Raw genomic sequence first — 14,813 nt, forward strand, 5'->3', positions numbered from 1 at the left:
TGTCTTATAGGTTTACAATTAAAGAAACGTTTACAATTTCAGTAAAACACACAATGAGGAATTGCAATAAACGTGCACCCAGCAGTTTCTTATTTTCTATTAGTTCAACTAATTCTTACAGTCATAAGTTAAACAAGTTTTCAATTTAAACGTATGATCCACTACAACAGCACATAGGTCACGTCAGTTCAGATAATGGATCTGATTTAACCTTAAGACTTCATTATGCCCATAATGATCACTCAGGCCTAATCCCTCGACGATTGTCCAGGTGACAGCACAACCATACAGATACATATCAATTTATCTGATAACAATAACGGAGAACCTAAATTCCCATTTGATATGCTGTCAAATTATTTCAGGGTTCATGTCTACATGACTAATGGTATCTTTGCGTTAAAAAATAAAACAACTTTAGACATTTAAAAGTCATTTGATAAATCCCACTGAAATTTTAATTCATGTTTACCTGTTAAACAGTGCCACCATGCGGTGATTACGACAGTGTCGAGTAAACAGAATTACATCGGCATATACGCGACTTGCAAAAGTATTAAATTCACCTATTTTAATTGTATTTATCACACGTGTCATTCTTAAAGCCTTCCAGATATGTTTCAGAGAGACTATAGTTATATACTTTTAAAGCAATGCAAATGAACAATTATTACCTTAGCAACAAAAAAGACGAGACGACGTTTTACATTAATACATTTGCTGCTGAATGTGGTTAATCATAGTTATTCTAACACAGCGTCGTGAAACTAATGCGCTAAAAAAACGCTAGTGGAATTCGCATTGCATAAATTCGCTATTAGCATTCATGAAACCTAAACTGAATTGTTGCAACAACATCGTAAAAATGATCCCAAAATACTTTTCTAGACCACTTTACAACAAGCCTACGTGTGGGCGACAGGCGCAGTCGTGGTACAAAGCAAAAATAACTGAACAATTAACGGTCATGAAAAAATAAATGTACATTTTGGTAAAAACACGTGTCCAAGGAATCGTGCACCGTTAAATCACTACCGTGTAGTCTTTACACGAGAGTAAATGGGGAGATTGATACAGGTACAGGTGGCCATTCAAAATCCTAAAAGCTATCACAACATTACAATCAAACGTCAAAATAAGATTAGGTCACTTTATTCGCCATATACAATTTCTTGCATTAGGAATTCGTCTTTTTCGCATACTCCAACTTGCTCTCCATGACAGAGAGAAGCTTGGGGTCAGAGCGCAGGGTCAGCCATTGAACAGCGCCCCTGGAGCAGTTGGGGTAAAGGGTCTTGCACAGGGTCCCAACGGAGTAGGATTCATCTGCCGGCTGTTTCATAACACTAGTGAAAAACCCACTATTGATAACGGTATATCATTCAGTCTTTAAAAATTACCTGAGGAAATAATCTAAAGAGAAAGTGCATTTAAGACTGAAAATAGAAACTGCTCCTTTGCACAAAGGCCGGGTAAACAGACTTGTCTCGAACAGGGAACCAGTCCTGTAATGTTGCAGCTGGCTCTTGGAGAACAGTCAACAGCACACGGACCACCACTTCTGTTCACAGCGCAGCATATACGTCGAAAATTTCCGAAATGATCCGGAGAACACCGACAACCGCTAGAGTTTATGTGCGGTTGTGTCACAAGAACCAGGAGCGTGTCACGCCAATAACAACACACGAAGGGCAAGGCAGACCCGGAAACTACGGCAGCCGAAAGGAGTCGGACCTCAGTGACTCTAGAGGAAAAAAAATGGCAGCTGCAGAAGGGGTCAGTGAAACCCAGAGCTCTGAAACGGAATCTCCGAAACTTTCCGATTTGCTAGATTACGGGTGGAAAGTGTTTGACGACGTGGACACCACGAACGAGCCCACCGGATCCCACCCAATCCAAGTAAAAGTCAAGCGTGGTATTATCCAGCTGGAGGAGGCTACGCGTATGGCCGCTCAACTCGACTTGTTCAGGTAGCTACTGAATTCAGCCCAAACATAAATTTGATCAACCCTGTCTGGTGAAGGCCTACCTATTACATTACAGATACCATTCAGCTATTATTAAAACTGCATAGCTTTAAATACGAATACGGGAACTGACACCACATGGGGATAAAACGTCTAGCCTTTCTGCTCTGATAAAAAAATGAAAATAAAATCCTGCGATGTGTTATGCAGTCTATTGGTTTGAGGTCTTGACATTGTGAGGTCCCGTTATATTATTCGTAACATTTAAAGGCGAAGCAAAGGCACTATCATAACCAGTAAAGACTGTTTTATAGGTGCGTTTAATTTTTAGAAAAGAGTTGACAAATTCCTTACGTGCCACGTTTATCAAACTTAAAAATGTTATTTTTTTGTTAACAGTCGGAATGAAGAGTTAGAAGAAATAGCGACAGCCGATCTAAAATACTTGTTGTTACCTGCGCTTCTTGGAGCTCTGACGATGAAGCAGGTGAATCTGGCAAAGCGACTGGAGCAAGTCCAGAAGGCTAGGGCTTACTTCGTGGATTTTCTCAAACGATGCAAAGAGTATGACATCATGAAGTTCGAGCTCCCGAACTCAGTCGAGAGCCCCGACGGGAATTCCAATGAAACATCCGAAGATTTGGGCAATGGGCCGCCGCCATCTTTTCATCCGCCTGACCTGATCGCCATGGCAACTCAGAGACAAGCCAAGATAGAAAGGTGATCATTGCACCGGGCAAGCTCAAGCATTAAAACTTATCCAATGATTGTTTAATTTGTGATACATTATTTTTCCGATTGTAACAAACTGAGTCTTAACTAGTCCCCATAGGTTTTCAAAGTAATTGCCTGCAACTTTTTCACCCTGCACCTCACAAATAGCAACCCAGTGAAGCTAAGCAGGTGTGTGTCTGGCCAGTACCTGGATTGGAGACCTCCTGGGAAAGCTAAGGTTGGTGCTGGAAGACATGTTAGTGGGGCTAGTAGGGAGCTCTCACCATGTGGTTTGTGTGGGTCCTAATACCCCAGTATATTGATGGGGTCACTATACTGTAAAAAGGTGCTGTCCTATGGATGAGACATAAAACCAAGGTCCCAACTCTCTGTGGTTGTTAAAAATCCCAGGGTATTTCTCGAAAAGAGTAAGGGTGTTAACCCCAGTGTCCTGGCCAAATTTCCCATTGGCCTTTACCAATCATGGCCTTCTAATAATCCCCATATATGAATTGGCTCCATCATTCTGTTCTCCTCCCCACTAATAGCTGGTGTGTGGTGAGCGTACTGGCACACTATGGCTGCCGTCACATCATCCAGGTGGGGATGCACACTGGTGGTGGAGGAGAAAAGAAAAGCGCTATATAAGTGTAAGCAATTATTATGAACTTTTTGGCTGTGGAGCCTTCTTTAGGATGCTGAAATGTGTTTCTTTCGTTCTCTTTTCAGCAAGGAATAAACCTTTACTTGTTCCTTTGCAGCCTACGCATGCTGATGCAACCACCTACTTGAATACAATCATAAACATCCTGTTTTATATATAACGTATAAACATATGGTAGTGTATTATACGAAGGTGGTGTACAAAATACCATAATTTGAGTTGCGTATAATCGTCGTATATTCAGCTATAATAAAATATCTGTACCCTCTGCTTTACCTTGAACATTTTTGAAAAACAGATATAAACAGAAGAAGGCAACTGAAATGAAGCTGTCAGAGATCAAAGCCGCAGTAGAGAGTGGGCAAGCAGAAGATGAAATTGTGCGAGACTTCTACCTCCTGAATGTTCGGAAATGGATTACCATTGCCGTAGAGGAGATTGAAAGCATTGATCAAGAGATGGAAATTTTAAAGAGAATGAATGTACTTAAGAAGGTATGGTTTTGGGATTCCGATTGAGCAACCAGGGGTACAATGGGCCTTCACTTCTGTGTGTTGGATTTTGGTAATATTGAATTAATTGTCTTTGTATGTTTAGCACTCTGCCGAACCACCACAACGACAGCAGCAGAGACCTCCAATGAAACCATTCATTCTTACAAAAGATGTAGCTCAAGCTAGGTAAGTGTATAAATATGATCAGTTTCTCTATTTTAAGTTTTTTCTTCAGGGTTTTCCTTAAAATAAGTAGATTACAAATGTAAAAACAGGCAACGGTATGAAGTTACATGATACAAGGAAGTATCACAGGAGCACATTAAGATTGGACAAGATGCCATTGATTTGGCCAAGAATGTATCCAAAAAAGGGTCTTGAGTTGTTTTTTAAGTGTCATTAATATTGATTTGAAGATTACCGTCAATCCACTGCTTCAGGTGCATTCTGGGTGTATCCATTATGCATTCCTGTTTTGAGAGCATAATGTGATAGAGTAGTTTTGAGATTATGCAGCCCTTAACAACTTGTTGCCAAGATGCTGTCATTCTTCAGATACAAACATCTTTTACCAGCAGGTCTTGCTGTGGCCAAATAATTTATTTTACAAGTTGGTGGACACTGAGCTACCCTTCAATTACACTAGATTGCATCCATTTGTAGAAATTGTACTTTCTGAAATAAGTATAACCAACCTGCATTTTACTAGTACAACAAGTAGTGGGTAGATGCAGTGATTTTATTATTTCACTATTTATTGTCTCTATACCTGCTATATTAGTAGGTTCTTTCTTGTGAGCTCCCATGTATTTTTAGCTTTGTTGTGTTTGTTTTTTCTGAAAAATAAAAGTTAAAAAACATTCTTATTTGATGGATTATTATCAGGATTACTCTTAAATACCTAGTGAGTAAATGTGGTTATGATAAAGACAATTTGCATCTCTATTGTTGCCGTTCATTTTTTATTTTAAGCAGTACTCCACCAAATTAACCGCTAACAAGGGTAATCAAGGAAATATCTTGAATGTTTTTAGAGTCTTTGGTGCGGGATATCCCAGCCTTCCTACCATGACTGTGAGTGACTGGTATGAACAGCATAGGAAACAAGGAATGCTTCCTGACCAGGGAATCCCCAGGAGTGCAGGTAAAGTTTGCTCTGTTGTGGGGACCTGCATTGAAATTCGAAATGAAGTCGAATAATCTAGTTCCCTAAACCTCTAGTCCCCTTGAAATTAAACATTGGATGTGCTAAAAGGTGTTTGACTGAAAGGAGGGTTAATGCTAAAATCGTTTAGAACTGAAAACATCTTTCTTAAATTCAGGCCATATTTTTTTTTAATTGGATCACTCTTTGATTTATACAACGTATCTCTCCAATGTCCGTTTTAAACACAATGAAGGCATTAATGTTTAACAAGACTCCTATATGCAGTCAGTTTTCATGGAGGTACAATATAGAGATCTACATGTATTCAAACGGATTAAAAATCACTTGGTACCAGTGTAAATCGCTCACAGAAGAATCCCCCAAATGGAAGAAGAGAAATGAAAAATCAGTTGTCTTCATCTTTTTAAATATGTTTCCTTGTTCACGAGTGTTAGAGACATGGACTGTCACTGTTGTAGGACATTAAAGCCTTTCTCCCTTCAGCTGACGTTGATAACGAGGAGCGTGAGAAGGAAGAGAAGGAGAGGCAGATTGAAAACGATGATGAGGAGGCGTTGCAGAAGGCACGTGACTGGGACAACTGGAAGGACACGCATAGGAGAGGCTATGGCAACCGTAAAAATATGGGCTGAAGCTCCAGGCCCTGCCACAGTCCACTCCAGTTTTGTGAATTGATGTGCAGTTTTCACTGTATTAACCTTGTGAGACGCAATGATAAACGCTTCAATTGAAATGGCTGACATTTCTCCCTGGCAAAAAGATGTCAAGAAATAGAACTTGCCGTTTCAAGTTGGGTTAGTGAATTGTTGAGAGAGGTTTATGTGGCTTTTTACTTTCTGTCACAGCTTTTACAGTCTGTGTATGAATTGACTATTGACTATGAATTGGAATGTTAACCCTGTTAACAAAGGGATTTTTTTAATGAGTATTCTTCCTCGGGACATCTGTCAACATGAGGAAGATGTGCTCTTTAAGCCAAAATAGCCTTGTTTAAGCAGGTTTACATGCCTTTTGATATTAAACATTTCCTGTTCCTTAATGTTTTGTTTCCTGGTAATCCAGCCCCCAGTAAAAATTCAGTGATTTGTTTTATATAAATGCTTAATTTATGCTACGCCATACCCAGAAACCCACCCGTTTAGTTAAAATTGAAATTGGGTTTGGTTTGTGTGAATTATCAGGTAAGTGTATAGTTAGCTATTGAGGTTGCCATAACAGAAAAAAACAGGATACAAATTATATGAGTCTTAGGAGGTCAAAAGTAGACTGGTAGGTCTACTCTATCTACTGTACAATTAAAACTTAAGATTTGTTTTTAATATTGTAGTGTTATTTCCAAGGAAAATTGGTAAGTGTGCAGTAACGAAACTAACAATCTGTAGGGTATTTTCAAGTTAAATTTCCATTATTTTTACAGTGAAAGAAAACACTACTCAACACTGACAGTGGGTTTAAACATTTAACTTAGTCTTAAAAACAGCAGCCACTGCATTTGACAGATTTTCTCAAGGTTTTGAAAAATGCACCCATCTCCTCTTCCAGTGAAATGCTGAAAGTAAAAAGCTGAAAACAGATTCTAAGCATCTTCCTGTATCTGAATTTTTGAATGACTGCTTAGGTGATTTCAACATATACAATATTTAACATAAAAAGTAAGGAATTGTGCATTTAATAATCGGTTAGTTCCTGCACAGGCAGCTGCTGTATTTTAAGTTTTGCAGGTAAATTTTGTGTAGATAAACTTTGAGAAGTAATTTTCTGCTTTATGTCATGCTGTTGTTCAGGTTTGGTATTTATGTAGGTTCAATCTTAAACACAGAACCAGTGCTATTCCAAGACATCTTGGTATGCAATGTTTTAATTATAGTGAGTGGCCTCTTTTTGTGTTTATATTACCTACCTGCAATATATTTGAGCCAAAAAAAGAAGTCTCTTTATTTTGTGATGAAACAAAAGCTACAGAATTTTGGACATTGTCAAAAGTTCTATAAATTGTTTCCTTTTGCTGAAACTTTTTTTTGGGTGTTTTACATTATATTGCTTAAATAAAGGTGTAAATCATGTCCCATTATTTTGTGGTATTTCAATTACTTTTTTAGAAGCTCATGGTTTGTCATTATTTCCACTAGTTTTGCATAGCAATAATTTTAATTCCAACACAGAAGCAGATCTGTTTTTTAAACTTGCAGTAATGAAAAAAGGTATGTTAATGTAAATTCCTGTAAGCAAAAGCTGAAGCATTTACGGTACCTCAGACTGGAAACCATTATGAAATCATTTTTACAAATGTTTATCAGAATTCTCTAAAAAAGGTTTTACAATATAAAGATTAAAACATTTATCCTTTGGAAAGTTGTAATGGCAATTTTACCAGATAATTTTAGCAGTACTGTATCCACTAGCGTTTCCATACAGATTTTAAGACAAGCTCAATGTTGCCATAAAAGGTGCTTTCTACAGTGTACCACGTCTTAACCAGTCAGATAAGCAGCAGAAAAGATGAATGAGAAAAAATTGCTCATAAATTCTTTTTTTAATAAAAATACACATATGTACAGAAACATTACAAACCAGAACAAACACAAAACTGAAAACTTGTAAAGTACATTTTTCAGGTATGTACTTCAGCGTTTTCAAACTGACTTCCTGAGGTTTCAAATAATAAAAAAAAAACTTCAATTGGAAACAAACTACAAATTACAAACTAAGAGTCCTGAGATAGGAGGTTACAATAGTGGTAAGATTAATTTCTGTGCATTGTGTTTATGGACTGAAACTTTACAATCATAAGTACCATCAAAGACAAGTGGAAGATGAAATACAGCACCTCCTAACAAGCAATTATGGCAAGAAGGAAGAACAGCTAAAGTCATCTACATCAAGCGCTTTTCTCAGTCCCTTTTCAATGCAAAAACATGTTTCTATTACAAGGTGTTCAATGAACTTTCAGCTTTTTGAAAGGCTAGCGTGAATGTATTCTTCTTCTTTCAAAGGATCTTCTTAAGCAATGTGAAACCAGTTCCCAGACCACACTACCTCAAGTGCCTGGAATGTACAAAATGTCTTTTAAAAGTAACAGTATTACTCTTTTATATTTCCTTTGTTATAATTCATCATGGTTTCCATCACCATTTGGTTTGACAAGTCTTCCTATGAGAAGAATGGAATTGGTCTTCTTGTCTTGGATTAAGAAAATGAATGGGTGATCTGCGTAGAACAGCTTGGGTGACCTCATCTCTTCTCGACCATAAATATCCTGGTCAAAGGGGTTGCCATCTGTATCCAGGTCAAAGGCAGTAGCATGAAGAAAGTTGGAGAGGTGCAGGTCTTTCTTCCCAGTCATTCCGGAGAAGTCAGCCTTGCTCTTATCAACAGCTTCAGCCAGACCCAGCTCCTGCAGGTGTTTCTGTTGAGATATAATAATTAAAATCCATTTAATCCCCAGTAAATCAGTCTGAGACACTGCCACCTTCTTACACTAAACGTCTGCTGAATACACACGAAGAGGTCTCTATACAAATCAGTATGGTTACCCTATTGAAAGACATATGGTTTATAACTAGTTTGCACTCAAGTAACAACTCAGTGGTAATTTAAAAAATGAAAAAGTAAATGTGTGTCACTGGCCACCTTCTATTAGATGTGTTCAATGTCAAGCTTACCTTAAGTTCATGGTTGACATCCACGTTTATTTTAGGAAGAGACACAGCCACAGCCCTCTCCTGAAGCTTGTTAGACCAGACACTGAGCTGCTCTTTGGTCAGCATCTTCTCTAGCCTCTCCAGAGGCTCCACGTGGAAAGGCATGATGATCATCATACTAGTTTGCCTGTGGCCAAGTGGCATCTCCACGATTTGCAACTGGTTGACTTCATCTTCGTAATATTTATAGAAGCCTGTATGAGAGAACATGCCGTTGTCAGAATTAAAATTATGTTTTTTTTCCCCCAGTTAAAACAAAAAAGGCAGCTCTTGAATGAAACACGGTGCAAAAATAAGAGGTATCTAGGATTTGCTACAACCAAGCAATACACAGCCACCAAGTTATAGTCAACTCGTAGTGGCAATGCTACTACATTTCACAAAATATTCTCTAATGGATACTTATAATCTAAATAATCTGTACATTACCAGATAATCAAAAAAACAGGCAGAAATTGGTGCGTTTTACATATTTGCATGAATCTCTGCACCGTTGTGGGACCCAAGAATGAAGACATTTATTTTAGTGTATTGATTTTTATTTTACAAATACAACTTTAGCTTTAAAGATGGCAATTTTACCTGTCCGATGCATCATTGGCACAGAAACTGAGTGGGTTTTGGACATCAGGAAACCTCTGTTATCGACCATCTTGTGGTGGAAGGCTTCACCCCAGTGAGCTGTCAAAATTAAAGAGCAAAACAGTAAATAAAGTAATTTCTGTGTCACACTTCTTGTATCTTGGAAGGTTTGTATATTTAACAATGGAAGAATACTTTAATCTATACTAAGCTTCAACTGGAGTAGTTATTTTTTAAAAACTCTTTCGAACAACCATTTACATATGTACTAAGTTCCCAGTGAAACATCCTCAAGTGCTTTGCAACTCAGTTATAGATGCACTTGAAACCTAAACATATGAAAACTGCATCACTACAGCTTCTATGCTACCAACTTTTTCTCCACCTAATATTACTTACGTTTGAAATGCATAGCGTTGACAAACATGGCTCCATCAGACCCAGGTAAATCTCTGGTGATTTCAGACAATCTGCCCCCTGTGTTTTCTGCAGCCCACTCATTGATAGACTTCAGGGCGTTCCTCTTGTCTCTGAAGTTGATCTTGGAGTGGTCATGCCGGTAGTGCTTCCTGCTCTTCTCCACAAACTCCTGTCTGAGTTCGGCCGACGTCGGCCCATAGAGGCGACTGCCGACCTTCCAGGTGGTATTGCGTGCAGTTTCATTGCTGACGTCGTTGAACAGCTCAGAGAAAGCTGGGTGGAGCTTGTCTTCGTGGAGGTTGACGCGCAGGAGAGACTTCACCTGACTGGCCGTTTTGTCCTTAGCACCAAGGCTCATCACCCCGAGGGAAGTGGCCACCACCACAGGCGAGAACAGAATGTTCTCCGACTTCAGAGAGGGGTCTTTCACCATGGTGTGGTACAGGTTCAGGCCGAGGTTGACAGTGCTCTCAGACAAAACCGAAGTGGGAGCTTTCAGGGCCACTGGCTCTGCCACCACTATGCCAATGAGAAAGCTTACTACTGCAGCCTTGAAAGCCATGGCTATTCTTGGAATTTAAGCGCTTACTACCTGTCAATTAAAAAAAGACAACAACAAAAGGATATATTTTACAATTCTGGCACTCCAAATTCAGTACTATTTATAGTAGAAAAATGTTAAAAGTTATTTTCTTACCACACTTTTTAAAATCTGCTCTTTTTCGGTAGCTCATCTTTAATTCAATACTTTGAACTGAATATGTACTTGAGAAGATATTCTGTGTTTTATCAGATTTTTTACTTATTTTCTCAAACTAAATATGTTCCAAATAGCAAAATTAAGTTCAACTTTAATTAGTAAAAACACTTCATATCCTGAAAATGCTTAAACACTTCTGACTAATTCTGTAACATATCCATTTTAACATGTTGACGGAAAATGTGAACTTCTGTGGTGAACAGATAGATGATATGGATGTAATGTGCACTAACGGAAAGAGTCTCCACTGTGGAGCCTTCTTCAGTTCTGTGATCTGCACTAACGTTCACGTGTATTGAATTTAAAATGTCTACTCATTTCCATTTTATCCACTTTATGCAATGAAATCTTTTCAATGCGACGAAAGTCTTAATCAAGTCCATTCTGAAAAACATAATCATTACATATAAAACAGTGGTTCGACAACACTCCATTCCTTCTTTGTAGGAGAACAGTAAGCACGATATACATCTTAGAATTTACATCAGTTCAAACACAGATCTGTTATTACTTTACTTTGTACTTCATTACAGCGTACTGATAAGTAGGTATGAGCCAGAGTATGAAAGCTAAATCCATTGTGTAAAGCAATGTTAAACTGTTTTTCACATCGCCATAATTATGGACCAGCGTCTCCCCATAATTACCAAAATTATGGAGACACTGGAATCGGCGTTATATTCTGAAATAAACAAACCTAGATTGGTACAAATCTGTCAAAATGGCACTACTGACCTCACTTTGCAAAGTGTTTCTAGTATTAAAAATCCTGCAGGCTTGACACTTTGCATTCATAATTGTCATTAAACTTTAAACAGCGACCGTTAGATCAATACTAATTGAAAAAAAATAAAATACTTATTCTGGTATAGCGTCTCTACTCTCAAAACACAACAGCACTTACCGTCCTAAATACGCGTTGTTTTGCGTAGTGTTTTAAACAATACAATACTTAATGTAGGAAAAGAAAGTTTCCGATTACCTTATTCTGAATATTTTGCAGAACCGCTGGTGCGAACTCTTCTGCGCCTCCAACCACACGAATCCTCTCTACACCCAGAGCTCTTCTGTGAGCAGCTCAACATCGGGACCAACTTTATACTGTAGCCCAGAGAAACTTCCAGAAGGAAGCCGGGACTTGGTGGACCACACGATCCGTTTACTTCTGAAATGCGAGCCGGGTGAAGGCAGGCACCTCCCAAAATGTCTTTATTTTGACTACAAGAGCTGATCTGACGCGACTCGTTGGATTATGTAACGGATAAAAGAAATTGTGGGAAGAGATTGCATCAGATTTTGGGTTGTCTGTTTTTTTAGTTATTCTCTTGCAGATATGAACTCTTTGATTTAAATTAAAAAAATCACGATGTGCTTAACCAGCAGATATAAGCACATCAGTGGTGCAATTGAATACTTCTAACACAGCTCCTGCTGTTATTCCATTCTGAAAAGCACGGTTAAAAACAGAGTAAAAAAACTGGTACTTAACTGATTATCAATATAAAAAAATGATTATTTTTTATTACCACCTTTCATACTTCAAGTGTACATCTTTCCATTGAGTATTACAAGGGCAGTTCATTTTAGTCATTAATTTTATTGAAAAACAACCTGGATTGAGGTAGATTTTAAATCCCGGTTTTGTATAATTTCAATCATACACTTACTACACGCTCAGTTATGGCACACTTTAAAGGAATTCTCTGACGAAATTCTCATTTTGAAAATTATTTCCAGGATACTGCATTGTGTGCACATCAATAATAAAAGGGCTAGTGGGCAGCTCTTTCTCAAAAAAATCAATAAAGATTCAAGTCTCGAAATGCACGGAGCATGCAAACATTTGATTACAATTCAGGCATTTAAGAAAAGGGTAAACTGAAAAAGTAGGGGGAAAAGTCGATTTTCTTTCTTAAATCTTAGTAACAAGAATGTATGCTATCTTTAAAGGGAAAACAACAACACTTCCTTTAAATCTCATTTGGAAATTGTCAATGGCAAGACAATCCAGGGTCCTCCTGCAAAACTGAATATGCCACGTCCACACAAGTGGGAGGAACGAGATTCCAGGTCTTTCTATAGAAAGCCTGCAAAATCCCCAAAATACTTCTTTGTGTGTCTTCTGATGGTTACAATTGTAAGTCTAGAAACTTCAGACTTTTACCTTGACGCGCCGTTACAACGGAAAAAAAAGAAAAAAGGAAAAGCGGATTTTTATTGAAAATGGTTGCTCTGATGAAAAATGTTCTTTTCAGATATAGTTCCCCTTAACATTCAAAAGCCAATTTGCAATGTACACTAGTCTCCTAATTTAAACGATAATGTAACGAACTGGAAACTATTTCGTATTAAAAGCCTGATTCTATGCATCCTGGTTTCGATAACCGCTAAGTCGTTAGACTGTCGCGTTTAAAAGCAAGATGCAAAACTGAGTTTTAGGTTAAAGCTCAGAAATAAATACGTTTATTTTAAAGAGAAATTTATTCAGTGAATATTCATTTTTATATGTTGCCAGTGCACCTTAGTTCTCTTCTCTTTGCTACTGATATGTATAATCTAGTTTTCGTGTTGTATAAACTACGAGATGCGCTCGAAAATACCTTTCTGCCTACTAAAAAATAACTTTTTTGTAAGTCTCTCCTGACTGAATAACTGGTTTCATAGGAGCTGGCGACGAAGCCAACTTCAGCCTCGTTCTGCTTTGTAAGTAAAATTTCCTTCCACATGAAGCGAAAATAGTCGCTTTCTTTATGGGGACCTCCGACCAGCCTTGGAGGTTCTCCAAGGTGGTTAAAAAATCCTAATTTAGTGTCTCTATACAAGGGGGCTGGAGGAATGAAATCTAAACTTAGGTGACTAACAACAACAACAACAACAAAAAGCCGTAAAACCGAAAACGGATTCAGGCCCTTTAATTGGTTATGATGTCCGAATGAAAAAAACGTTTTAAAAAAGCTATCAGAAAATGCAGCTGACTTTTTTATGAACAGGTAATCAATACATATCTAGTTTGTGCTGTGCCAAGTTTGGCTTCTTTTGAAGGATATGAAATAGCTTTGCCACGTGCCATTCATTACAGAAAAGCAGTACAGAACTCTTTATGCGATATTAAATTCCATATTAAATCTTGGTAGTTCCGCAAACAAGAAGAATCAGCAAATCTTGTTACTATGAAAGTGCATTGTAACAAGATAGTGCATTACTTCCAGTTTTCAGAAGATCAGGGAACATTTATTAACATGAATGTTATACCAGCTTTCAGTACTATTGTTCTGTATGGTTTATTAACCTAAGCAGAAACCCCACTGTTTTGAAAAGAGTAGTTTTAGCAACAGCCAATGTTAACTGAATCCGTCAGGGTTAAATAGTGGTTGAATAATACTGTAACTACTAAACTACAATAAATCACAGTTAAGCCTATTGAATGAAAGTAATGAAAAGGTTTGTGATGTTCTATACACAAGGAATTGACATACTATTCAACAAAAATCAATCACCGCAGGAAGAAAACACTGGAGTGTAACAATTTAGACCCATCTACTTTTCATTTCCCCCCTAACATTCATATTTGCAGCATTTGTTAGCTTTAAATTTATTTAGCTCAGCATCACATGGTTTATTACCGTCCATCAACTTTCTAACATCTATGTTACATTTTGAGCCGCAGGAGAGTCCCAGCCTATCCTGTTTTATCCTGACTAATTTGTTTTACAAACGAAATCAGAATCCCGCTATTTTTGATATTAGCAGTTCTTAAATCATTCAATTTAATCAATTAAGTGATACAATAATTGATACAAACCTTGAAGACATTCACAATATCAGAATCCAAATTATATCGGCTTTCCAATTGTATCCACCAGCTGTAAAGGGCGAAAAATTACTACTATTTGTTAAAACAGTTTTTAAATTTAAAAAGGGTTTTATTTCCTGTTTAAAATCGTTGTTAGGCTTATAATACAAATAGGCTTGAAAGCACACAGGTTAAATCCTGGTGTTTGAGAAAAGGCATACACAAGAGATAATCAGCTCCAGTCATCAACAGCTGCGTTTCTGTCACAGACCTTAATGATTTAATTGAAACAATTATACGGAAAAGTTTTCCGAGTGTTAATTTATCAAACCACTTACTTTCGGGGCCTATTGCAGAATCTTAAAGGGCAACGTGGAATGTCAGCCTATGGTAGGAAACACACTAAACACATAATAAACCAGTCTTAGAAATACACATTTTGACGATGACAGTACTTGTGAAGTACTGAGATTGTACACAGTTTTGAAGAGCTAGAGACTATCTACATAGAGTAATAATTCTTTGTAAATATATCGTTCTTTGATATAGC

The 14,813-nt window shown here is 37.6% G+C and overlaps 2 protein-coding genes across 3 annotated transcripts; one reads left to right on the forward strand and one right to left on the reverse strand.

Moving 5' to 3' along the window:
* Positions 1–1,720: 1,720 nt before the first annotated feature.
* igbp1 (immunoglobulin (CD79A) binding protein 1) lies at positions 1,721–7,078 on the forward strand. The gene is made up of 6 exons (XM_088596811.1): positions 1,721–1,970; positions 2,367–2,687; positions 3,644–3,839; positions 3,943–4,025; positions 4,874–4,983; positions 5,491–7,078. Exons 1-6 carry the CDS (start codon positions 1,759–1,761, stop codon positions 5,637–5,639), a joined length of 1,071 nt encoding a protein of 356 aa, XP_088452937.1. The 5' UTR covers positions 1,721–1,758; the 3' UTR covers positions 5,640–7,078.
* Positions 7,079–7,521: 443 nt separating this feature from the next.
* LOC148653846 (serpin H1-like) lies at positions 7,522–11,696 on the reverse strand. 2 transcript variants are annotated; one of them, XM_088596812.1, is made up of 6 exons: positions 11,453–11,695; positions 10,408–10,854; positions 9,690–10,302; positions 9,291–9,389; positions 8,670–8,902; positions 7,522–8,413 (listed from the first exon to the last, which is right to left on the reverse strand). In XM_088596812.1, the coding sequence occupies exons 3-6, from the start codon at positions 10,270–10,272 to the stop codon at positions 8,111–8,113; spliced, it is 1,218 nt and encodes a 405-aa protein (XP_088452938.1). In that variant the 5' UTR covers positions 10,273–10,302; positions 10,408–10,854; positions 11,453–11,695; the 3' UTR covers positions 7,522–8,110. The 2 variants fall into 2 exon arrangements, with proteins under 2 accessions (XP_088452938.1, XP_088452939.1); XM_088596813.1 differs by lacking the exon at positions 10,408–10,854 and having other exon boundaries at positions 11,453–11,696.
* Between the last annotated feature and the right edge of the window lie 3,117 nt (positions 11,697–14,813).

The sequence above is a fragment of the Lepisosteus platostomus genome, chromosome 10 (genome assembly GCF_059453375.1).
Source record: "Lepisosteus platostomus isolate fLepPlt1 chromosome 10, fLepPlt1.hap1, whole genome shotgun sequence".
Taxonomy (NCBI): domain Eukaryota; kingdom Metazoa; phylum Chordata; class Actinopteri; order Semionotiformes; family Lepisosteidae; genus Lepisosteus; species Lepisosteus platostomus.